The following is a 26,184-nucleotide window of genomic DNA, read 5'->3' as shown; positions in this document are numbered from 1 at the left end:
GAGAGCCATGAAAGCAAAAAATTTGGAAATTTATTTCAGTGAGAGCCATATAATATATTTTAAAAGTGAATTCAACTGAATGTCAGTATAATAAGCCTCTGAATTTATTCTTTTAAATAATGTTGTTATAACACTCACCATTAATGCGACTTCTGGTGCTGCATGGATTTGCTGATGTCTTTGTAGTCGGGTTGGTACTTTGTAGTCGGGTTGGTACTTGGTGAGGTTAAGCTTCATGCAAGCGTTGAGGCTTTCATCCGTTAAACGTGATCGTAGGTTGGACTTGATGTTTTTAAGATGTGAGAATGACTGCTCACATGCATACGTAGATCCAAACATGGTCAATACAGCAATACTCACACGCTGCAGTGTGTGGTATGTGACAGGAAGCGCGTTCCAAGTTTTGAGAATCAGCTGGTCTTCGGGTTGGAGTTTTTTCATTTCTGTCCACATGTGCTTGCTCGCCAACTCCGCTTTCTGTCGTGTGATTCTTTCCAAATCTTCATTCAGTGACTTGAACTTATTCACCCACATGTCTGAGGCCTTCAGGTCAGCCACTTCTGCTTCAAAATCTCTGACGGAGACACCAGGGATGTAATTCAGGTCGGCTGTGTTCAGTGAACACTCGTTTGGATGGGTGATGAACTTAAAAAGACGAGTGTGCTCACGAAATTCTCCAAAGCGTGCTTTGAAGGACTGTAGGAGACTGGATGTGCAGCCAGCTAGCTGGTGGAGATCAAGGTTTTGAATGGGCTCACTTGCTGTGCATGCATCTTTAAATTGGCTCAGTTTTTCAAAATGTAGTAAACGACCTGTTTCAAGATCCGTGATGAAAAGCTCCAGCTTGTTTTCAAAAGCAAATACAGCTTGTTGAAGGGATAACACTGTATTTCCAATGCCTTGCATTTTCACGTTGAGCTGGTTCAGATGTTCAGTCAGATCTACGAGATAGTAAAACTTGAGGAGCCACTCGGTGTCGGCTAGCTCAGGATGCCCGACGCCTTTCATTTCAAGGAAAGTCCGGATTTCGTTCAGGCAAGCCGCAAAACGGCTAAGCACCTTCCCTCTTGACAACCAACGCACATTGCTGTGCAAAAGCAGACCAGGATAGTTATTTACAACTTCATCCAGCAGTGTTTTAAACTGGCGATCATTTAAGGCTCGGGCAACAATAAAGTTGATCACACGAATGACCAGCGACATCACTTCGCCAAACTGCCTGTCACACATCTGAGCACAAAGTGCCTCCTGGTGTATAATGCAATGGAAACTTAGGATGGGTCTATTTTCATGTTCACGGAGAAGCGCCACAAATCCTTTGTTTTTCCCCACCATACACGGAGCACCATCAGTACACACTGAGAGAAGTTTATCCATAGATAGACTTTTTTCTTGAGCAAACTCCATGAAAGACTTGAATAAATCCTCACCTCTTGTGGACCCTTTTAATGGCAGAACAGCAAGACTTTCTTCGCGCAGTGTGTCACCAACAGCATATCTTGCAATCACGCTGAACTGCGACAAATGGCTCACGTCTGTTGACTCATCCAAAGCCAGAGAAAAGAACGGCGCTGCATTTATGTCCTTCACTTGCGTTTCCTCCACTTTGTTTGCCATCACGATGGTACGATCATGAACAGTTCTTGCCGACAGAGGCATGTCTTGTATCCGTTTGATTATCTTGTCTTTGTTCGGAAGATCATCAAAAAGTTCATTGGCTACATCCAGCATGAACGTTTTAGCATACTCGCCATCTGTGAATGGTTTTCCGTTCCTCACTATTGCTAAAGAACCAGCAAAGCTAGCCGAATTATAGTCACCTTGCCGGGTCCATACGCGGAGTTGCTGCTGGCTAGCTTGCACCCTGCCCAGAAGCTCTTGGCACGCTTTCTTTCTGCTGTCTCCCGCAGGGTATTTTGATGCAAAGGTAGCGTGGCGCGTGTCGAAGTGCCGCTTTACATTCGACCGTTTCAACGATGTAATTTTGTCATTGCAAATTAGACACACCGCAGAACCCGCTCTCTCCACAAAGGCGAATTCTTCGGTCCATTCGTCCTGAAATGTACGATACTCGTCGTCTTTTTTTCTTTTCGCCATCTTCTTCGTCGAAGGGTTAGCTTTGAGCTAATGACCGAGCAGACGCAGTCTCAGACTGATTCAAAAGGGGGCGTTTACCTGTTTTACCCAGCAACGGCAAACGTAGGCCAGTATCATCCAATTAAAATAATGGACAATTGCTCCTGCAGCCCTGAACAGGACATGCGCAGTGAAAAATCGATGGATGGATTAAAACAAGTGAGAATATTTTGTTTTATCTGCGAGCCATATGCAATCATCAAAAGAGCCACATCTGGCTCGCGAGCCATAGGTTCCCGACCCCTGCTCTACCTCCTGTACCCATGGTGCGGACAGTGGCGACGACCAATCCACTTGTCAAACGGGCTTGGAGTCATCTTATGCCTATAAATGTCTTAAACCTTCGGTATACTTTGGTTTTAATTTGTTGTAACTTTTTTTCCTGTAGCTTTAACCCTATGAATACAGATTGTGCGGTGTTGTTCATATCGGAAAACATGTAACCTCAGTGGAGTATCCTATTTCAACGCTATCGTGTGGGTGAAATAGGAAATTGCATGGAATTGCATTTTTTTGCCCACTTAATACAATAATTTTGTTATTTTCTCACAGAGTTACAATACCCCCTTGGGTTTTATGAGCAATTTTCAAAAGAAATTAATATTCTAGGCTGACCTGCAGAATTGTCAAAACCTTAAGTATCCCGCTTTATCCAACATTCCCTCCTCTACTGTACAGTAACCAAGTCTCTAACTGCACTGCTGCTCCACCTCACCTTCACCACACCTCCAGGCCAAGTCCGTTGTACAGTGTTTAAAACATTTTCAGTTATGTTATGTGTTCCAATTCCAACAATATTGTATTTGTGTTTTAATACAGCATGACTTGTGGGGCTCTGAACAATGCAATGATTATAGCCCCAATGCGGTGTTCTGGGTCGGGGCTGCATTTTTTTTCTCTCTTGAGCTTTGGCCAGCTGCTTTCTGGCTGGCTGCTGCTGCTGCGGGCATCCTTTGGATTTGAATAAATTTGTTTATTCATTACGAGATTGAAATAAAAGAGAACGTATGTTCTTCAGCATCCCATTTCCAGCACCCTCTGCCCTTTGCACCTACGTGTTCGTTTTTAATCAGCACGCTCATTCATTATCCATAAACTATTCTGTCGCACGTGCTTAATCACTGCCCAATTCGGAATCCACTTTTCAGTTAATTACATTAAGTTGCTTTCAACGTCCTAGATGTGTAAAATGTACACGCACGCATATACAGTGGCCTCTCGGTTAAGTGTTTCAGTTAACTGGACACAATCATCGTCGTTGTCTTCATCGTCAAAATGACGTAGGCGATCCAGTGTCCACTTTCCACCGCGTTGCTGAAGGGCCTCCGGTTACGATTATGCCGGCGTTGTGACAGGCCTGATGGAACCCACACACGTTGCTTGGGTGGCCGACCGTCGGTGCCGAGATGGAGACCACTCTTTTCCCGGATGGATATGGGTAGAGCGGGGTGTAGGGCACACAATCAGACTCGCGCGTTTTTATATTTTCTGGGCGCGCGGCATATTCATATTTGAATGAAGCTACCCTCATTCCGTCCGCCACAATCCCGCAGCTCCTTTGAAGCATCCCCTGCAGCCCGACCTGCCTCGTCCACTCTGGCCTCCTGCCCCCTCCCCCTACTCTCCTCAAGTTGTGTGCGTAACTTCAATTCGCATAAAATGAGACAGGACAGGGCCGGTACATTAGTTGTGCGATTGTTAATTTTTAAATAAGACGCTCTACGCTGGCTCAGGTTCATCCGAGCAATCTGCCTGCCGCTTCCCGCTCTCTTTACCCCCCCACCCCTCGCCCCATGCTACAGATGGCGCCCGGCATGCACGCCCCTTCCCAGGTGGTCCGCTCAGCCAAGGGGGTCCATTACTGCGGCTAAAAAAATAAACCCATAGCTTGTGAACGTCAAAGGTCGTGGGCAAGCGGCCCAGTATGAATCTCGATAAAGAAAACAATTACTTGAATTTAACTAGACGTGGGCACGCTGACTGGGTCTCCAACCTGCACTTTTTAATCGTGAGCAAATGCGCTCAACTAATTTATGGCTCTTGATTAGCATTGCAGACGAAACAAATGCTCGAGTACTCATTACAGGCATCATTTACAGCTTAATCTGTATATATATCCGCAGCCTATAGGTATATAGAGAACACGGGTGGAGGGTATTGACCGTTAAATGAGCGCAGGCAAATTCAGCAGTGTGTTATTTTGAGGGATGTCTCTTGCGTGTAATGATTTCACTCCACTCCATTGAAAGGGGAAAGCTAGAGGCTCGCTGTAGACGACGGTAGTGTACGAGGTTTAACTATTTTAAGAATGTATGCCACTTTTCCCTGACAGTAACAGCACAATAACAATTTTTATTCTAGCACAATCGTTTAGGGCACTGTTGCCGAGGACAGGCTGTAAATGCTGAATTTACGTGAGCGAGGAAAACGTTTTAATGTAAGCAGCAGCTTCAAATACTCCCGGACAGATGGAGTGTTATGTGCTGTTACTTCTTTTCTCATTCTGTTTGTGACGATTGAGGTTATGTGTTAAGGAAGACCAACCTCTCACCTTTGAGTTGGAGGTGGCCGCATGACTCAGGGAGCCGGCACTGCTGAGAACCTGAATTTGAACCCAGGCAGCTGCCAATGATTACAATGGGTTATCCACTTTCATGATGGGGATGGTCTCAGCTTGGTCGTCAATGACCATAAGTCTGATTACGTTTGACTTTTGACTTATTAACAAACATTTATGTGCAGCCTGGCATGTAGGAAAGCGAGCCCCCCCCCCCCCAGTGTGTAGATAAGGGCACTTGAAGGGATCTATCTCCCTAACCCAGTGGTTCTCAAACCTTTTGTGGCACCATGGACCACTCAGCCGATGCATGCATTTACGTGGACCACCCAGCCACCCCCCCTAGTGACAAAATGCATTCACCCATCTCTATGAATGCCAGTAATAGAATATGATTCATATTACCGGAACATAACTTTTTTTACACAGCTGTAAGTTTTTTTTTTAGAGGGGGGGTTGGGGGCATTTAGATCTTCGGGTGAGGGTAGTTTAATCAGGGTAGTTCACTGAACTTAATTTTGTTTTTATAAAATATCACAAGTTAAATGTTATTAATGTCTGAAACAAAAGGTATAATAAACGTCATTATTGTCCGGATCAACCTGCACCTTGCATCACAGCCACCACGGATCATTTGGAGGACCGTCGCGGACCGCAGGGACCAGACTCTGCGAACCACTGCTCTGTAGAGTATCTCCCTCTGTGTGCTGCTCTCTCATGGTGTGAACTGCTGATATGTGAGAATTGTGAATGAATACTTCCTGTCTAATAAGACAAACGTATCACAAATTCAAAAATCAATCAGAATCTTTATTTAGATTGTAGGAGGAATCCGATGTCCAGTATGGGTAGGTCAGCAAGATACAAGAGCCAACAATGCAAAAAAACGATAGAAGTGCAAAATGGTAAGCAGGTGACGAAATATAAATACGTAATAAATTAATTCATTATATAAGTACGATTTATCAAGCTTGGGCAAGGCAGCAAAAACAACAAAGCAGTTCCAGACCACACCAAGATAACATCCTAAGTAGTAGTCCCTCAATAACGTGGCACATTCACATTTAACTATCGATGCACAGGTAAGGATCTAAGTTACAAATGTGACTTAAGGGGGCAACATCACTCATTGCGGTGTCCGCGCTGCAGAATTTAACCCATGTCAAGTACTTGCCTTTTCCTATTTTTGGTATCGCGATATCGTTGTGGTTTGATAGTAAAAAAAAATCAAAAAATATTTTTTTATTAAACGTATAATTACATGTTTTTAATTGTTACTCTACTCATGATTATGTTGTGTTATGCTTTACGTAACGTTGCGTAGAACCAGGATGAATATATATCAGAGCGGGTCCCTTCCAATAAACGTCTTGCAGTTGACCATCATGAGATTGAGAAAGCCTGAGACGCTGAATGTCAAAACCGTTCTGTTGCACCAATATCCGCTGTCGTTGCTACAGTAGCCAGGTTCCCTTTAAAACTTAGCATTACATTCACACCTCCCCCACTCCCATTTCTCGGCTACCACAAACATGATTGTGCTCCTCTGCCGGCTGAAATCAGGACTTAAGGAGGCAGCCAACCATCACTCCGTGATTATCCTGCCAATATGTCAATAGGCAGGACTCTACGACGCTGGGCAAATCTTTAGTACACATGTTCAACCTTGCGAACACTTTCTCTCCCCGCCATGCGTTTAGCTGTCTGTGACTAGACCTGTGATAGAGGGCTCGGAGGAGCGACGGCGTGGCGGTTATCGCTGCACTACAAACCCTGCGAGCCGAGTTTGATTCCCGCTCACGGCCACCAACACCGGTGACGATTATCTGAACCATTCCTGGGCCTCCCCTAGGTCGACTCAGCCTTCCCACCATTTCTGTCTAGTGCTCGCTGAGCTGCATTGGCTTCCGGTTACCTAACGAAAACAAGGTTGCACTCATTACACACAAAGTGCTTGCCATTAATGAACCACAATACTTTGCTGATCTCGTCAAGGAGCATAAACCATCACGCGAACTCCGGCCATCCTCGCAGCAGCTTTTGGCTAACCAACGAACAATGACAGTCACTGTATTGCGCGCATTCAGATGTGCTTCTACGGCCGTCTGGAACGCTCTTCCTTCCGATATTAGGAAGTCACTGGAGATATGTACTTTTAAATCTATATTGAAAACTAATTTCTTGAGAACTACTTTTTGTGTTTAGTTTGTTGTCCTTCCCCCACACTTCTTATTAGCATGGTTGGCAAAGTACAGTGCGAATGAAGTTCAACATACATACAAATGAGTACCCAGTGTTTAAATATTACCACGAGGGAGAGAAAGGCGGCCGGGTGTAGTGTTGACCATCCACCCCCTTGTGTGCCGTGCCGGCCTTAATGGGCACTCGCTAACAGAATTTGTCTCAACAGGATTTTTCCTGCGGCATTTTGCACAGTGAGACACTGAGTGAATGGTGCAATGTGGAGTGCATCTACACGAAGGCGACGAGTTGTTTTATTCCACTGGCCACGGTCGGGTCAGGTGCACGCTAAGCATCGTCTCATCGCTGTGGCCTCACCAAAGCACCTACGGTGGCATTACAAAAACACAATACAGTTCATTATGCAGTAAATTTTCCATGTTTTTCCATTTTGCATCGTAAGATAAAATAGTGCCGCAGTTCATGCTGTGTCAGGACGATAACGGAATTTGTAAAGAGGGAGAAAACAATCAAGGCAATTCCGTTGCTGCTCTCCCCACGGGCGCCAATGGGATGCACATCGATTCAGACGTACGCGCGGGGAGCTCAACTCGCGCCGGGCTGCGCGGATATTGCCCTCTTTTTTTGCCATTACACAACATTTGCAATCGCGCTGCCTCCACGCAGACACATGGTACGCGATCGGTTATATTGAGCACAGGTGCGGTTAAAGGGATTGCGGGGTAACTTCTCCTGTGCCCCTCTTATCTTCCGATGCATTTATCCACGACGGCTGAGCGGATCGGGCTTCGTGGATCCACGGTCTTCTGCTGTTATTTCTAAACACTCGTGAATGGAGTTGGCCAAACATCCCAATATAGGCACTGGATCTGGCTGCCTTCCCACTTGTCTGTGGCTTTCCGGCCACGCTACGAATTCTACTGCCGCGTTTTAAGGTGCAATTTGCATATATGACGCTATATACAACATAAAATATGTTTTTGTTATTATCTGCGTGCAGATAAGAGTACCCAGCTATGAAAACACCGGTCCACAACTGAATGACTTCAAATCAGAATCAGAATCTTTATTTATACTGGAGGAATCCGATGAGCTGTAAAGTTTTTTTCACAGATCTCCAGTAAATGTGCCAGATCTCATCAGATCTTGAACACTAAGCAGAATTGAGCCTGGCTAGTCCTTGTATGGGCGACCACCGTGGCTGCCAGGTGTTGTAGGCGTGAGGTGTGGCGAGGAGATGATGATGTTGGGTTTTCTCTGGGTTTTCTAGTTTTCTCCAAAATAATGCCAAACACTCACTAATGGTTCTAGACTTGAAGCTTTCGTGACTGCAAGGATTTATACTCTTTGGTTTCTTCGGTTAAAGGCACGTAGGTAAAAAAATTAAATTAAATGCAAACAACTAAATTAAATCACGACGTTTCGGAGGCAACACAAGGTTCTTTCATCAGGTGTAAAGAAGGCACAGCAAAATAACTGTAGAGAGAGCTATTTGTGATGATAGACTGTTATATAGGGTAAGAGGAGTGGGAGGAGCCAGGGAGGACGAGCGCAGGATGGGGGGTTGGGGTGTGGGTGGAACCAGGAAGGTAAAGCTGCTGGAAAACGTCGGAGCCGCGGATGGGGGGACGCGGAGCGGGGGAAAGTAGCGGTTGAGGTTTAACATGGTTAATGACATATTTCCAATGATTGCTCAATTTGAATCCATCTTCTAGGTTGAAGTTATGAATATGTTTGTATATCTGTATGGCTTCATGGACAAATCTTTGGTGGTATCCAGACGGCTTGCAGAGTACCTTAGTATCGGAGAAAATAATATCATAACCCACAGTGTTGTAACAGTCATCAGCTATGGCCGAAGAATTCGTTCTGCCGTGTTTCAAATCTGATTTGTGCTCGCGAATTCGGTCAGAAATATGTCGTTTCGTCTCCCCGATATAACAGTCACCGCAGGTACAACTCAATTTGTAAAAACCGGGCTCCTGTAAGTCAGGAATGACATCCTTTACGGATGGGATCAGATCACGGATTTTGTATACTGTGTTTAACCGGACCTGGATCGTGTGTTTATAATTTTGGAAATCTTTTTGGTAACGCCTGCTATGTATGACAGCGTGATGATTTTGATCGGAGCTTCAGGTGGTTGTTTCTGTATGGTGGGAGAAACAGCTTGGCGGATAGTACGGTCTGAGTATCCGTTCATCTTGAGGGCCAGATGTACATGTTTTAATTCACTGGCCAGGTGGTGTTGGTCAGAGATGCAATGAGGCCTATGGTATAGTGTTTTGATGAGATAATTATTTTGAGCCGGGTGGTGGTGGGAATCAGGCTTCAAGTAGGAATCTGTGTGGGTGACCTTCCTGTAAATAGAATGTCCCAAAGAGCCATCAGGCCTCCTCTTAAACAGAAGGTACTCTGCAAGCCGTCTGGATACCACCAAAGATTTGTCCATGAAGCCATACAGATATACAAACACAGACAAAATTTGTATCGAGCAGATGGATTCAGATTGAGCAATCATTGGAAGGACGTGATAAACCACGTCGAGTTTTAACTGCTACTCTCCCCCGCTCCACATCCCCCCCCCCCCCTACATCCGTGGTTCCAATGTTTTCCAGCAGCTTTACCGTCCTGGCTCCACCCACACCCCAACCCCCATCCTACGCTCGTCCTCCCTGGCTCCTCTTACCCTATATAACAGTCTATCATCACAAATAGCTCTCTCTAGAGTTATTTTGCTGTGCCTTTTTTACACCTGATGAAGGAAGCTTGTGTTGAATCCGAAACGTCGTGATTTAATTGAGTTATTTCATTTATTTTACTTTTTACTTACGTGACTTTACCTAAAAAACCAAAGAGTACTCACTAATTGATTTGACCAAACATCCCAATGTAAGACGCTCCTGAATGTTATGAACAACAAGGTTTTCCTGGTTATATAATTTGATTTATATCAGTAATAAATTACAGTCCTTCAGCATTCCATTCCTAGATGGAGATATCTCCATGGGTTTTTGTTTTGGTTCATGCGTGTTGGTGAACCTAAAGACTGATTCAAACATCACTCACCACTGATGTTTACCATGGCCAGGAACCGAACTCAGGCGACCGGTTTCATTGTTATGGCATTAAATTAATAAAGAAAGGGGATGACTCAACACATATTTGTAAATGTGAATGAGGAAAAATGGGGGTGGTTGTTTGCCTCATCTTTCCTGCTTATCTAGGGCACCACCGGTGAAAAGATGTTAACTACCTCGCCCGGTATACAGGGGGTTATAGGTTCGATTCGGACCCTGATACCTGCTGTATATTTAGAGCTTGCGTATCTCTCCCCCAGTGGTCATGTGGATTGTTCTCCCGAGTCCTCCGGGTTTTCCCTTCACATTTAGAATCAAAATCACGCGTTTGGAGTATTTGGTTGCTATACATTTCCACGTGATAAGCCACTCTGTTGAGCTCTCATTTGTGAAAGCCAGCTCGTTTATGAAAAATAGCTATATACCTCAGTAGTGGGCCTTACCTGGTGAAATATTTTTTGTTTAATTTGAAATAAGAAGACGTTCGTTGTAAAATGCATAACGTTGTTGTTCATCGCTGGCTTGGCCAGGCTGAGTGGTGCAGCGACACTAACGCTCCTACTATGCAATTCGCCTACTAAAAGATCAAATAACCATCCGCGCTACTGTTAGTGATGTGCATGTTGGTGGCACCGTTCTTGTTGAATGTGTTTTAACTAAAAGCAACAAAATGGTCACTTCAAATATTTCTATGCTGAAGAGGTGGAAAACCATGTACACACCACTGGCACATCCTCTTCTGTAACACAACATGCTCAGAACATAACTTGGATTTATAAACTTGAGACACAGACCTGGGTTGTTTGTCCTGGTCGGTCCAACGCAACTTTTGAAGCTTTATTAATGGGAAAAAAACATCCGTTGCAATTCTGGTGCATCGTGATAGCATCCCAGTGACATCACTGCAACATCACTCGTACATTTTAGTACAATGGCGATGCAGTATCTTCACTTGGGCATGCTTTACTGTGACTTTAAAGTATTCTTTCTTGATGATAGACGCCGCAAACTCTTTTTGGACTCCCTGGGAATTGCCCTCTCTGTACATATCGACAAGTTTAAAGGTGCTCATTCTTTGGGTAGTGATTTACTTTAAGGTTTGGAAACTCAACCTTTGAGTCCTTAGTGGTTCCAAGGGGAAGGGTGGCGTGGGGGGTGGATGAAAGCGGTCGTTCCTCCCTGCCCTTCCCCTCCCTTTGATGCCCTGAAAGTTGGTGTTTCATTGACAATTGAGAGAGAAAAAACATGTATTTGAGCACGGAAAAAATCCCCCCCCCCCGTTCCCCCCACGTTGGCTGTGTGAGCACGTCGTCTGCACGAGGGCGACATTGTTTTGGATAGAGGGAGGCAGAGGGGGAAGGGGGTCTGCAGGGACCCGGCGTTCTTCGTCCACGCGGGCTTTTGTTGCTTTGAAGCGTGCTCCGTGTGGCAGCGTCTCGGGGTGGCACAACTCGTCTAGGGAACCGATTGCATGTGAAATAGTAAATTGCAGGTCTCAGGGCCCCCCACTGTCCGCTCGAATCCCCTTCGATATATTTGACTCCGTTTTAGCTGCTCACACAAACATAAAAAAAACAACCCGTATAGCCTGAACAGACTGTTGGGGAAAAAAATGCTTGTCTGTGAGCACCTGTAGCAGGCCGGAACTATGGCGCACGAGGGGGTGGTTGGCCAACGCCACTCTCGGCCGCCTTTGTCTCCCCAGGTTTGATGTTTTATAAACTGCACTTAGGTACCATAGTGCATGCTCATGTATACAGGCACACGCACAGAAGAGAGCACTGCATAGATGCGGGATTATAGCTGACAGCACCCACCACGTCTAAATCAGTCTCATTAGCTTGTGTGATTTATGGTTCGTCTTCATGATTTAATTTAATGATTGCATTCACCATATTTTTCTATTAATATTATCACAACTGTAATGATAATAGCAGCATTAATAGCGAGTACATAATGTTAATAGCACTAAATAATATGAACAACAGCAATAAGAATGATGAATATGCCAACAATAATTATGCATCACCAGTAGAGCTTTAGTACCGCATGAACATATTGTGCTTTGCTACACGTATGCTCACAGCTCAGAAGAATACGGAGTCGAACTGCTTCTTGATTCATTAAAGCGATACGTACAGTATGCCCATATATAAATATTTTAAACACATTTTCCCACAGGAGACTCTAGGGCATCTTGCTTTTGAGATGCTTTGGTTAGTGGGGATGTTTGGGCGATTCTATTCGTGAGTGTTTTATATTTCAGAGAAAATCAGTACCCAGAGAAAACCCAGGCACGCAAGGAGATACTACTCAAGAGTTCACATGAATGGGTTCGTGCATTCACCTGCATACGGACATCTTCCCGAGCCCACTTCTTTAAACAGTCAATATACTGCCTGTATTAAATTTTGGCTCAAACCCACGTGTTTTCCTCTTCATATCTCTCAGTGCAATTCCAAGCGTGCATTTTTCCGTGCTCTTTGACTTGATAAGTTTCTCAAAACCCAAATCCAATCTTAGTAATCCTTAAATGTTCACTGTGGAATATAAAAATCGGCATTAATATATTCATCGCCGGTGAGGTAAAAAAATAAGTTAGATATGTTTCATAGTGTATGCAGGGGCATCCATAGCAGCACAAGCAGGGCGAAGGACACCGCGGTGGCTAGGAGATGTTATCTCCCTCGTCTGCTATACAGGAGGTTGTGGGTTCGACCCCAATCCTGATGCCTGCTGTATTTTTGGAGTTTGCATGTTCTCCCCGTGGTTGCATGGATCTCTCTGGGTCCTCCGGTTTTTCTCTACATATTGATAATCAATATTACGTGTTTAGAGCATTTAGCTGCTTGAAATTTTCTCGTGATCAGCTATTTCGTTGGGCTATCATTTTTAATCGCCAGGTAGCTTCTCCAAAAGCGCTATATAGCTCAGTGGGCATTACCTGGTAAAATAAATAATAGTCTTTACAGTTTTAAAAATTCCACCATGTGGCCCCCTCCCCCCAACACCTTCAAGCTAAACCCGAAGTGTTACGTCTGACACCATCACGTCAAAGTACGCCCCCCCCCCCAAATGCGGGGCCCGGGGCGGTGCCCCCTCCCCCCCGATCCCCCCCACCTCCGATTCTACGTGTACACCCTTAGGGAACGGGCTCTGAGTGTAAAGGTACTTTTTTTTAAACATATAAAAGGTTTTATGCCACATCCTCCCTCGTATCATACATTGTAACATCTTGACGTTCTGGACGGTATTACCAGGGCCATCGACGGTATCAGCAGGCACACCAGACTCATCAGAGCAGGTGGGGTGGAGGGGAACGGATTTTTTTTGGGGGGAGGGCGGGGATGGGTTGGCCAGGTCATTGCCATTCTGGGCGCAGGTATTTAAGACTGGTTGTATTCTTCTTCCCTGTTTCTGAGCTTGTAGCTCATGCTCCAGTGCTGAGATTGGGCCGAATGAATTCAGCCATTGAGTATGGGAGGGGTGGTTCGTGATTCTGGCACTACTTAATATGGTTGAGTGTAAAAGCATTTTCATTTTATAAAAATGGCCTGTTATATTTTATTTTAGGTTTCTGAAAAACGTGCATTGGAATGGACAAGATTTCTCCTTCAAAAGCAATGGGTACCTGGCGAGGCCGACCATGGTGGTGAAAGTGGTGAACAAGAGGAGGCTCTGGCAGAAGGTGAGTGTCGAACTATGTGCACGGTAAACCTCGACAATTTGGGAGCGTGCCTTGCAAGCTCAATAATGCAACTTATTGAGAATTAGAAATGAAAAAAAATCCTAGCTTGCACAATTGAAACATGTTATCTCGGTGTGGTTGGATTGGGAGCTACTGTAAATCAATAAATCGATAAGATAGATGTTTTTTTAAAGGTACTGGAATTCATTTGAGATACTTATTGAGACGGCATCCAACAGGTTATGAGTCGGACATGGGGGAAATGGACAACACGTGGACATTCATATGATAACCTTCGTAACTTTAAAGTTTTCGTGACTGGAGGAATTAATATTCTTTGGGTCTTTCGGTAAAGTCACGTAGATAGGTTAAAAGAAACGTCGTAGTTTTTTGTTATTTTCTTTGAACCTATCTACGTGACTTTACCAAAAGACCCAAAGACTATAACCTTCGTACATATTGTTAATATTGATTGCACATTTTAATTGACATTTTTTTTTCTCTACAAAATGTAAATGAGCAAGAGGGTTAATTCAATGTCATTTATCAGTAAGCACACAGAGAGGCCAAAGAGGCAGAGCCAACAGGAAGGGTGCCCTAGAGACCGCAACCCAACGCGAGAGATCCAAACCCAGCTCGTTGTCCTTCCCCCGCACCTCCCATTAGCACGGTTGGCTACATACGGTGGGAAAGAAGTTCAACATACCTACATACATACTCACAGAGACCCATAGACTCACACAGAGACCCATATACTTACACAGAAGACACCCATAGACTCACATAGAGACCCATAGACTCACACAGAGACTCGTAGACTCAAACAGTGACTCATATATTGTTGTACGTATTGTGCGAAAGAAGTTCAACATACACACGTACAGTGAGGGAAAAAAGTATTTGATCCCCTGCCGATTTTGTACGTTTGCCCACTGACGAAGAAATGATTAGTCTATAATTTTAACCGTAGGTTTATTTAAACAGTGAGAGGCAGAATAACAACAATAAAAATCCAGAAAAATCCAAAGTCATTAAGGTTTCGAGGCTGACATTTAGCAACTCGAACCTTCAGCTCCCTCCACACATTTTCTATGGGATTAAGGTCTGGAGACTGGCTAGGCCACTCCAGGACCTTAATGTGCTTCTTCTTGAGCCACTCCTTTGTTGCCTTGGCCGTGTGTTTTGGGTCATTGTCATGCTGAAATACCCATCCACGACCCATTTTAAATGCCCTGGCTGAGGGAAGGAGGTTCTCACCCAAGATTTGACGGTACATGGCCCCGTCCATCGTCCCTTTGATGCGGTGAAGTTGTCCTGTCCCCTTAGCAGAAAAACACCCCCAAAGCATAATGTTTCCACCTCCATGTTTGACGGTGGGGATGGTGTTCTTGGGGTCATAGGCAGCATTCCTCCTCCTCCAAACACGGCGAGTTGAGTTGATGCCAAAGAGCTCCATTTTGGTGTCATCTGACCACAACACTTTCACCCAGTTGTCCTCTGAATCATTCAGATATTCATTGGCAAACTTCAGACGGGCATGTATATGTGTTTTCTTGAGCAGGGGGACCTTACGGGCGCTGCAGGATTTCAGTCCTTCACGGCGTAGTGTGTTACCAATTGTTTTCATGGTGACTATGGTCCCAGCTGCCTTGAGATCATTGACAAGATCCTCCCGTGTAGTTCTGGGCTGATTCCTCACCGTTTTCATGATCATTGCAACTCCACGAGGTGAGATCTTGCATGAAGCCCCAGGCCGAGGGAGATTGACAGTTCTTTGTGATTCTTCCATTTGCGAATAATCGCACCAACAGTTGTCACCTTCTCACCAAGCTGCTTGGCAATGGTCTTGTAGCCCATTCCAGCCTTGTGTAGGTCTACAATCTTGTCCCTGACATCCTTGGAGAGCTCTTTGGTCTTGGCCATGGTGGAGAGTTTGGTATCTGATTGATTGCTTCTGTGGGCAGGTGCCTTGTACACAGGTAACAAGCTGAGATTATGAGCACTCCCTTTAAGAGTGTGCTCCTAATCTCAGCTCGTTACCTGTATAAAAGACAGCTGGGAGCCAGAAATCTTTCTGATTGAGAGGGGGTCAAATACTTATTTTCCTCATTAAAATGCAAATCAATTTATAACATTTTTGACATTCGTTTTTCTGGATTTTTGGTTGTTATTCTGTCTCTCACTGTTCAAATAAACCTACCATTAAAATATAGACTGATGATTTCTTTGTCAGTGGGCAAACGTACAAAATCAGCAGGGGATCAAATACTTTTTTCCCTCACTGTACATGCAGTGAGTTGTCAAGGAGGACGTGACAGCTGCGGCGGCATTACACGTTAGGAGGGTTTTTTATTACTCAGAGGTCAAATGTATAGAATTAAGTCCGATTTTTTTTTATAAGATCGGTTTTATTGCGTACTGTTTGGTCACCATGCATTTACTGGTGACTCACTGGCATTAGAAACCTGTGTTTATTCATGGGTGGTGACTCAAACCCAAGGTTTTAAATGCTCGCATTACCGTAATTCGCCCCTTGAGCCTTCTGGCCACCTCCCTTGGTTAAACATTCAAATGAGAGTGGGTGACACTGCTAGCTTCGAGTTAACCGTATCATTGCTCACTCTTCTCAAAGCACAGCATTGCCCAAATTTGTCCCAATCCGTTGCTGCCTCGTTGAAGGTCCACGTGGCTCAGCCGTGGCATTTTTGCCCCGTGACAGGTGGCATTCACAGCAGCCGCTCATTGGATAATGTAATGCTTTTGAGCTACGATGCTTCGAGCATTTTTTTGCATCTTGCATTGTGAATCTTGCTGCAGTGGCAGTGGTAGCAGCGGCGGCAGCAGCAGCATTAACGGAAGCTCACTGTGCTCGTGTATGGATTGAAGCTCACCGAAGACGTTCCCATTCTTGAGGCGCAGCTTTCCCACTTTGGCCGTGACCCTCCAGTGATCGCGGCTAATTATGGTTTCATTCCATGAAAGGGGGAAGAAGGCATTGAAGGAAGCATGGTGGGGTTTGGTGGGAGAGTGTGAGGGGGTGGAGGTGACAGAGGGTGGATCATGAAACTCGCAGTTGGGGCAGTGATTAAAACCGCTAATTAATAGTGAGCTTCGTTCATTTATCAATGTTTCTTTGTCTTAGGTTCACTTGTTTCACAAAACCATGCATTTATTGATTTCAGGAAGCATTTTCCTGTTACAGTGACATCTTAGCGAGCTGTTGACATTTCAGCATTTTATTTTGTCATCGCTAATGAATGCATGTTAATTATTTTATGAGTGTCAAGTTCAACGAATGTAGAAACTGCATGTGGGATGTATATGCAGGAATAGCGCGCAGTAACTAATAGATTTCCATAAGCAGTGCAATTGTGTGAAGAGACATTAATTCACTGTAGTGGCATTTTATGATCACTTAAAGGTATGATAGGTTTGACTAAGTGCTGAATGTTCCCTTGTGGCGACTTGATATTATTTGGAGATGCTTGAATTATACCGATATATGGGCAAAATCAGCGGGTTCACTACATTACATCACAGTAATAAAAATACGTAGATGATTATAATATAATGAGAGACCCTGAGCTCAAACACGCAGGTTGAGTTGGAAAAAAAAAGTGAGACGAGACTTCATAATGGTAACAACTGTTCAATGTCTAGAAATACCTGCCATTAAAAGCCGTGCCACAGAATTAAAATACAAACTTTGCCGTAGGCTGCTTGACGGTGGGTGGCGCTGATTGGAGATGACATTATGAGAGCACCATTAAAATCCCACTGAGTAATTAGCGACCGACCGACGAGAGTGAGCGAAGCGGTTGTAAGTTGGGCCTCGGAATAGAAGCGCTCGTAATTCAAGTCACGTTCGAGTCGCACAAGACTGACGACGATTGCCGTTTACGCTGTCGACAACAATCCGCTGGAGAGAGCGAGAGAACCGCGTTTTGTCTTGGGCGACTGCTTGAGATGGTTTACGATCTATGGTGACGGAGACGATTTTGAATTGTCACCGAGTGCCCAATGCCGTTGCATTATCAAGTGGGAAAACCTTTGGTCAGTGTGCGCACTGGTGGCAAGAAGCCACATTGATCAGAAACGGTGGGAATAAAAAGATGCTTTAAAAAAGCCACGTATATTGGCAAGGAAAGCTGTGTGCTTGGAAATAACTGAAATGGACGAGAGAGAGAGAAGTGTGGATTAGAGACTAGATGGTAATGCGAGAAGTCACGTTCATTATTGGAAACACAATTAGTCTTGCGTCGTGCATGTCACTGTGTGAGCACAACTTGTGCACAAGCCATGGCAGATGAGGATACCTGATACGCAAATTAAAAACTCTCCCGTGTATGACTGTGGTCATCCAGAACAGACTGTACAACATGTAATGACGCAATGCCCCGATCCTCAAATATGAATGCAAAATTGCAGCGATACTCTGCTGCTCCTGACGCGGTTATCTGGCTTGACCATCTGAATGTGAAATTGTAGTCGTTGCTCTGCATCTGCGTCAGCCGTGCAAAAGAAGGAGGTGCACTGGAACTTGGAATGCAAACATATTCCGGTTTAACACATAGTAGTAGGTCTTTGCGACCAATATTATCGATAATATAATAGATGTTTTTGGGTTGATCGCATAAATATAAATGTGTCGTTAAACCCGCCACCACCTGACACAGCCAATTAGTAAGGTGTGTCACGTAAACAAAACATGCCAATTAGTGACTAGTGCAGCACACTGGTGTGTTGAAGAGTACATTTTGGTTATCGCCTGATGAAGCTGTTTGTAATTACCGGCAAAATGTCGTACTCAAATTGCAAATGTTGTGGGTTTACTCTCTTATATACCGGTGTGATGAACTAGTAATGAATTAGCATGTTTTGTTGACATAACAAACATTACTAATTGGCTGTGTCAGGTGGTGGTGGGTTTAACGACACATTAATCTTTACGTGATCTAACCAAAAAAAAACCTTTATGATGAATGACAATCCAGAAAAGATACACAGAAGGGACATCTAGCGGAGTTGACAACCATTAAAAGCAAACGGAACCCATAGATCTATTCCTAGACTGTGTCTCTCCGCCTTTCCAAATCTAAACTTCGTAAAAAAGTGTAATTTTATAAATCTTAGCGCACACCATCAGGACGATTACACATGAGAACGCTGAGAAGGATTTGTCTGATCAAGTATAAAAGAAGCGTGAGAGACGCAAAAGAGTGATCCATAAGAGGGTTTTTTTGGGTTAGATCACGTGAATATAAATGTGACGTTCACCAAAACGTGGCAAATTCGATACGAGCTCAGCACACCCGGTGTGTTGCATAGTAAACTCACCCAATTTACAATTCAAGTAGCATGACGTTTTAATTTGACATTGGTCACGAAAGCCTACGTGTTAAACTGACAAAGGAGTGACATGACGAGTGACTGTAGCATCATCAGAACCAGAATCAGAATATGTATTTTTACTGGAGGAATCCGATGAGCTATGAAGCTCTTTTTCACAGATATCCAGTATGGTTTATGCTCAAGGAGCATGCTCAAGGAGCATACACCATCATCATGCGAACTCCGGTCATGCTCCCAGGGGCTCTTGGCAAGCCATCGAACAGAAATGGTCACTGCAGATTTGCTTTTCCGGCCGTCTGGAATGTTCTTCCTTCCGACATTAAGAAGCCACTGGAGCTGTGCACTTTTAAATTATCTGGATTGAAAACTCATTTCTATCTAACAGATTTTTGCGTTTAGTTTGTTGTCTGTCCGATTAGCACAGTTGGCTACGTATGGTGCGAAAGAAGTTCAACATACATAGACTCACACAGAGACCCACAGACTCACACAGGGACACATAGACTCACTCAGGGACGCATTGTTTGTTGTCTTTCCCCCGTACCTCCACAAAGTGCGGTTGGCTATGTCCAGTACAAAAGAAGTTCTACATACATATGTAGTGTCGTAGGTCTCTTCTTCCTTCTTGCTCGAGGCTTATGTGTGTGTGCGGGTGGCGTGCATCACACACACTCAGTCGGAGACGAGGTAGTCGCAGGAGGCACCGTCCACCCTTTTTATTGTTCTTGAGTTCACACCACCACTCGGGCCCTCTTTTTATTTCATGACCATGCTGCCGCACGACCCGTCCTAGACACGACCCTGTCCGCATTGCACCGACGGCGTCGACCGGGACAGTCAATTACTGTCCGGCTGTGCAATGATCGGGCGAAGGTGGCATCGACGAAGGCGGCGATGACGACAGCGACGACGACAACGACGAGTTCAATCCCAGAACCGGCAGTCCGGAGCTCTCGCTCTGCACTGGTTATATTCTCCTCGGTGTGGCTTGGCTCCACCCTAGCCACGCCTCCCTTCTCGAACCCACCAGAGGGTACCGTGACCCTTGCCCCAGTTTCTCTGCCCTGCCAGCACACCCGTGTATATGGTCAACGGTGTGTGCGCTAAGTGCCTACCTGCAGTTGCAGCTGCTGTACAACAGTCAGCGCTATGTGACTACATCATCCCACCCTCCATTAAAAAACAGCCGTGCCGGCTGTCAATACAGCAGCAGCAACTGGTAGGCAAACAGGGCAACTCCCCCAACTCGAGGAACACCAACATGAAAAAAATAAACTTCCCCACAATCCCGTTACAACTGCGGCATCCCCCGCAATCAACAACACATTCCAATACTCCCCGGTGTCACCCCGATAGCAAACCAACACTCACCCCAACGTGATGCCCCCGAACTCGTGAATTGGTAACTCTCCCACAGGGCCCCCCATCCGCGAATCGTCAACACCCCACACACAACGCGGTGCCCCCCCCTCAACCGACACACCACCTCAATTTTCCTTTATCCCAGGCCCTTAGCCCCAACACCCCCTCACCCACGGATCCCCTCTCAGTGTAAGGGAGAGTGCCCCCATTTGGCGAAATAGCTCACGTGATCCGATCCATGGCGCCGGTCACCCCCGTCTTAGTGGGGTCTTGCACCTCCGGAACCCAGAGGGCCAAGAGACGATGGAGATGGAGTCCTTGGCTCAAAGGGCGCGGCCTCTCACCACTCGGCAGCGCCCGCTCGCGTCCGGTCTCCAAGGCCTCACACTTGGCGGTCTCGGTAGGCCTCAGAGACCCGGTCCGATGGGGCTTGAGTTGACTATGCCGGTGGCCCAGCGAGCACGGGTGACTTTGCAGTTGTTTATTCATCACCCTGACACTCCGCAGCAGTGTGGCCCGACCGACCACACATGAAGCACTTGGGCATGTGTCCCCAAGGCAGAGGGAGCTGTCCTTGCCGCAGGTCCTTCCGTGGGGGTGTTGATGCTTGAGTCCCACCGGCCCCCCACCGCCGCCACCATATCTTGCAGGCTCCATGTTGCGGCCTCCCACCTTGCCCACTGCTGTTTCTCCTCAAAGACCTGTATCTTCCTGGCCACCATTGAGGATGAAATTTCTGTGCCGACGGCGGAGGGCAGGGCGACCCTCAATTTTCTTGTCAGCTCCCACTGCCTCTCTGCCACTCCAAGGTCGAGCGCCCCCTCACCCAAAAGCGGCGGGTATGCCTCACGTCCCAGCCCCATCAGCGCTGCCCGGAAGGCGTAGGGCATCCCGTCCTCCATCCGCTCTCTCTGGAGGAATCTTGTGCGAGTCTTCCGTGCCAGATCAGGAGTGGCCTCCTGCAGCTCCGTCACTCTTCTCACCTCCTCTGCATGCTCCCGCGCTCGCCTCAAAATGGCGCCCACCGGCCACGGGAGATCCTCCGGTGACAAAATGGTGGCCGCCATATGCGCGGTCCCCCGTCCGGAGCCCCTTGCTCCCGCTCTGATGGAGCTCCCGCTTGGTTTTCCCCACTCTCCTCCGAGCTGTCCCCTGGGGTACGTGCCTCGTGCCGGCCCGCTCCCCTGTCTACATGGCGGTCCTCCGCCATGGTGCTTGGTCAGCGCTTGACCACGGGAAAATCTCAGCCGCTCTCCACGTCGACGTGCAGCTGCTACTCTCTCTCCGTCGACGTGCAGCCCCCGTTCTCTCTCTCCATCGATGTGCAGTCGCTCTCTCTCTGTTTACGCTCACCCTCTCCCGCCACCTGGCGTAGCCACTCTCGCCATCAACGCTCGGCTGCTCTCTCCGCATCGACGCACAGCAGCTCTCTCTCCGTCGATGCGTAGTCGCTCCCACCTCCTTGCGTAGCCGCTCCCGCCGTCGACGCACAGCCGCTGTCCCCTCAAAGATGCGTAGCCGCTCACCCCGCAAATTTTGCGTAGCAGTTGTCATGCCAATCCATGGCAGCTCCTCCGCTGCCCAGCAGCCCACGGGCCTTGTAACGGGGCTGTTTGAGGGATGACCCTCTCGCCATCCTTGTCCTGATTACACTACAGGTTGTTTTTTTAATACCCCACTTCTGATACCAAATGTAGTGTCATAGGTCTTTTCTTCCTTCTTGCTCGAGGCTTGTGTGTGTCTGCGTTAGGGTGGCGTGCGTCGCACACACACTCAGTCGGAGATAAGGTAGTTGCAGGAGGCACTGTCCTCCCCTTTTATTGTTGTTGACTTCACGCCACCACTCGGGCCCCCCCTCTCTCTCTCTCACGACCACGCTGACACACGACCTGTCCCAGAGATGACCCCGTCCGCATTGTACCGAAGGCGTCGACCGGGACAGCCAATTGCTGTCCGGCCGGCTCCGCCAAAGCTCTCTTCTCGAACCCAGCAGTGTTCCAGGGGCTTCCCCACGACAGCGTGTGCGCTAAGTGCCCACCTGCAGTTGCAGGTACTGTACAACAGTCAGCGCTATGTCACTACACATACATAGACTCATAGACTCACACAGAGACCCATTGTTTGTTGTCCTTCCCCCAAACCTCCGATTAGCACGGTTGGCCACATATGCAAGAAGTACAACATACGTACATGCTGCGATTTGTCAAGGAGGACATGAGAGCTGCGGCAGCATTACCGTGGCGATAGCGATGGATCAGAGACTTTGGATCAACAGGAGTCAGGGAGTGTACTCCAGTTTGGGGGACACTCAGTACAAGAAGAGTTAAGGCAATCGTAACGACAACAGAGTTTAGTGTTCTTACGGTGTGCGTTCTACATTGTCAAAGCGATCCATGAGGTTTCATTTATACAGAATATATGGTACAATATGTACTGTCATTTCTATATAACCAAGTAATTAATAACAGAGCATACCAATAGTTTTCAGAACTGTTCTGAAGCTAGAATGCTTGGCATGAATTATATATTGTTCCCTCATGATGTACAGGATAATGCACTTAGCATCATCATTGTTTACATTATCCTTCAGTTACTGCCACTTATATCCAGACAAATAATTCGCTGATGTTAGCCCATTGACATCTGCTGCTTACTGCGAGTTGTATTTTTAAGCATAGAGATCCACGTGAAGAAGGTTTGCCCTCTGCTTGCACGGGGCTGTAAATGCTGCTGTGTGATCATAAAATGCAGCGCTGCACCAGTACAGGGATGAGATGAGACAAACTAATCTATTTCTATCTTTAATCTTTTTTATGTTACCAGGTAAGGCCCCACTGTGCTATATTGCTCTTTTTCAGAAGCGACCTGGCCACAAATGATAGCTCAATGAAGTGGCTTATCGTACGTACATTTATAGCAGCCAAATACTCTAAATGCGTGGTGTTGATTCTAAATGTGGAGGGAAAAATAAGAAGACCCAGAGAAAATCCACGAGACCAGGGAGAGAACATGCATACCCCAAATATACAAGCGTAATGGTCGGAATTGAACCCACGACCCTGCTGCATACCAGGCGAGGTAGCTAATATCTCAACATCGTGGCACCCAGACGCGGAGACACAGAGACAAGCACGGAGAAATTTAGAGAGTGAGCGAGACAGAGGGACACAGGGACGCAGAGAAGGCGACACAGAGAGTGACAGAGAGAGATACAAAGAGACAGAGAGAGACATAGGGAGAGATACACAGAGAGACAGAGAAAAGGATAGAGAATGAGTTAGAGAGAGACAAAGAGAGAGAAATGTGGGGGAGAGACAAAGAGAGAGATAGATAAAGAGAGATGAGAGACGTAGAAAAAGAGACAGAACAAGAGTGAGACAGACGGACAAAGGGAGAAAGATAGTGATAAAAAAGACAGACTGATTACTTAGACACACAGCGAGAAAGAGGGACACTAATTGAAAACTCATTTTAGATTGAAAACTAATTTCTTTAGAACTGATTTTTGTGTTTAGTTTGTTGTCCTTCCTCCACACCTCCGATTGGCACGGTTGGCTACGTACGGTGTGAAGGAAGTTCAACGTACATACATAGACCATGAGACATGTTGGAAGTCACGAGAGAAATGGGGGGGCCTTTGCACTTACATACAGACGGCACTGTGTGTGGACACATATGCTGCTTCTGTACTATTGTTTGCATGGAATTAGCGTAAAATGCCCATGTTCATGAGTTTACTATTTAAAAATGCATGAATACAAAAACGAGAGGAGAAATATAAACACATTGTTGGGCCAGTAATCCTTTATGGAAAATGTTAATCTGCAGCACGAGTATGGCGATTTTTAACTTTCATCGAAAGTACATGAATTAGGACGTTTTAACATCTGAATATATTTCCAGAGATGAAATGGATTTTGTCCTAGATTTGAAGCTTGCGTGACTGCAAGGATTCATACTCTTTGTTTTTTTTTGTAAAGTCACTTAGGTAAAATAAAATAAAACTAAATTAAATCACGACGTTTCGGAGGCAACACAAGCTTCCGTCTTCAGGTGGAATAGTCACAGCAGAATGTGTGATTTAATTGAGTTGTTTCCCTTTATTTTATTTTACCTACGTGACTTTACCGAAAAAACCAAAGAGTATGGATTTTGTCCTTTTAATACGCGTTCTTACCTCCGTTTTATCTCGGGTACCACCAGGTACAGCGAGGGAAAAAGTATTTGATCCCTCTGCAAAACATGACTTAGTGCTTGGTGGAAAAACCCTTGTTAGCAATCACAGAGGTCAGACGTATCTTGTAGTTGGTCACCAGGTTTGCACACATCTCAGGAGGAATTTTGTCCCACTCCTCTTTGCAGATCTTCTCCAAGTCATTAAGGTTTCGAGGCTGACGTTTGGCAACTCGAACCTTCAGCTCCCTCCACAGATTTTCTATGGGATTAAGGTCTGGTGACTGGCTAGGTCACTCCAGGACCTTAATGTGCTTCTTCTTGAGCCACTCCTTTGCTGCCTTGGCCGTGTGTTTGGGTCATTGTCATGCTGGAATACCCACCCACGACCCATTTTCAATGCCCTGGCTGAGGGAAGGAGGTTCTCACCCAAGATTTGACGGTACATGGCCCCGTCCATCGTCCCTTTGATGCGGTGAAGTTGTCCTTTCCACTTAGCAGAAAAACACCGCCAAAGCATAATGTTTCCACCTCCATGTTTGACGGTGGGGATGGTGTTCTTTGGGTCATAGGCAGCATTCCTCCTCCTCCAAACACGGCGAGTTGAGTTGGTGCCAAAGAGCTCCATTTTGGGCTCATTGACCACAACACTTTCACCCAGTTGTCCTCTGAATCATTCCGATGTTCATTGGCAAACTTCAGACGGGCATGTATATGTGCTTTCTTGAGCAGGGGGACCTTGCGGGCGCTGCAGGATTTCAGTCCTTTACAGCATAGTGTGTTACCAATTGTTTTCTTGGTGACTATGGTCCCAGCTGCCTTGAGATCATTGACAAGATCTTCCCGTGTAGTTCTGGGCTGATTCCTCACCGTTCTCATGATCATTGCAACTCCACGAGGTGAGATCTTGCATGGAGCCCCAGGCTGAGGGAGATTGACAGTTCTTTTGTGTTTCTTCCATTTGCGAATAATCGCACCAGCTGTTGTCACCTCCTCACCAAGCTGCTTTGCAATGGTCTTGTAGCCCATTCCAGCCTTGTGTAGGTCTACAATCTTGTCCCTGACATCCTTGGAGAGCTCTTTGGTCTTGGCCATGGTGGAGAGTTTGGAATCTGATTGATTGATTGCTTCTGTGGACAGGTGTCTTTTATACAGGTGACAAGCTGAGATTAGGAGCACTCCCTTTAAGAGTGTGCTTCTAATCTCAGCTCGTTACCTGTATAAAAGACACCTGGGAGCCAGAAATCTTTCTGATTGAGAGGGGGTCAAATATTTATTTCCCTCATTAAAATGCAAATCAATTTATAACATTTTTGACATGCGTTTTTCTGGATTTTTGTGTTGTTATTCTCTCTCTCACTGTTCAAATAAACCTACCATTAAAATTACAGACTGATAATTTCTTTGTCAATGGGCAAACGTACAAAATCAGCAGGGGATCAAATACTCGTTTCCCTCACTGTACCTCACTCCACGAAGCACCGTAATGAGCTCACCAAATGAAATCTCCTCAACAGATCGAAGGAAAAGGAACTCTAACCTCCTGTTTATACGCAATATTTTATTTAATCAAAATCTTTTAATCATCTTAAGGGAAAATGTACCTTCTGTACCCGCCCAGATCGATGGCGTTC

General features: G+C 45.9%; 1 protein-coding gene across 1 annotated transcript in view; it reads left to right on the top strand.

Moving 5' to 3' along the window:
- Nucleotides 1–26,184, top strand: part of LOC116946279 (glutamate receptor ionotropic, NMDA 2C-like) — a 287,976-nt gene that overhangs the window by 118,542 nt on the left and 143,250 nt on the right. The window contains exon 5 of the mRNA XM_032961325.2: nucleotides 13,549–13,663. Within this exon, the coding sequence (XP_032817216.2) occupies nucleotides 13,549–13,663 (115 nt within the window). The remainder of the gene's footprint in view (nucleotides 1–13,548; nucleotides 13,664–26,184) is intronic.

This window comes from Petromyzon marinus, chromosome 26, assembly GCF_048934315.1.
Source record: "Petromyzon marinus isolate PM22_M1 ecotype Great Lakes invasive population chromosome 26, UKy_Petmar_22M1.pri1.0, whole genome shotgun sequence".
NCBI lineage: Eukaryota > Metazoa > Chordata > Hyperoartia > Petromyzontiformes > Petromyzontidae > Petromyzon > Petromyzon marinus.
The sequence above is the reverse complement of the archived record's forward strand: the minus strand, read 5'-3'. Positions and strand labels throughout refer to the sequence as shown.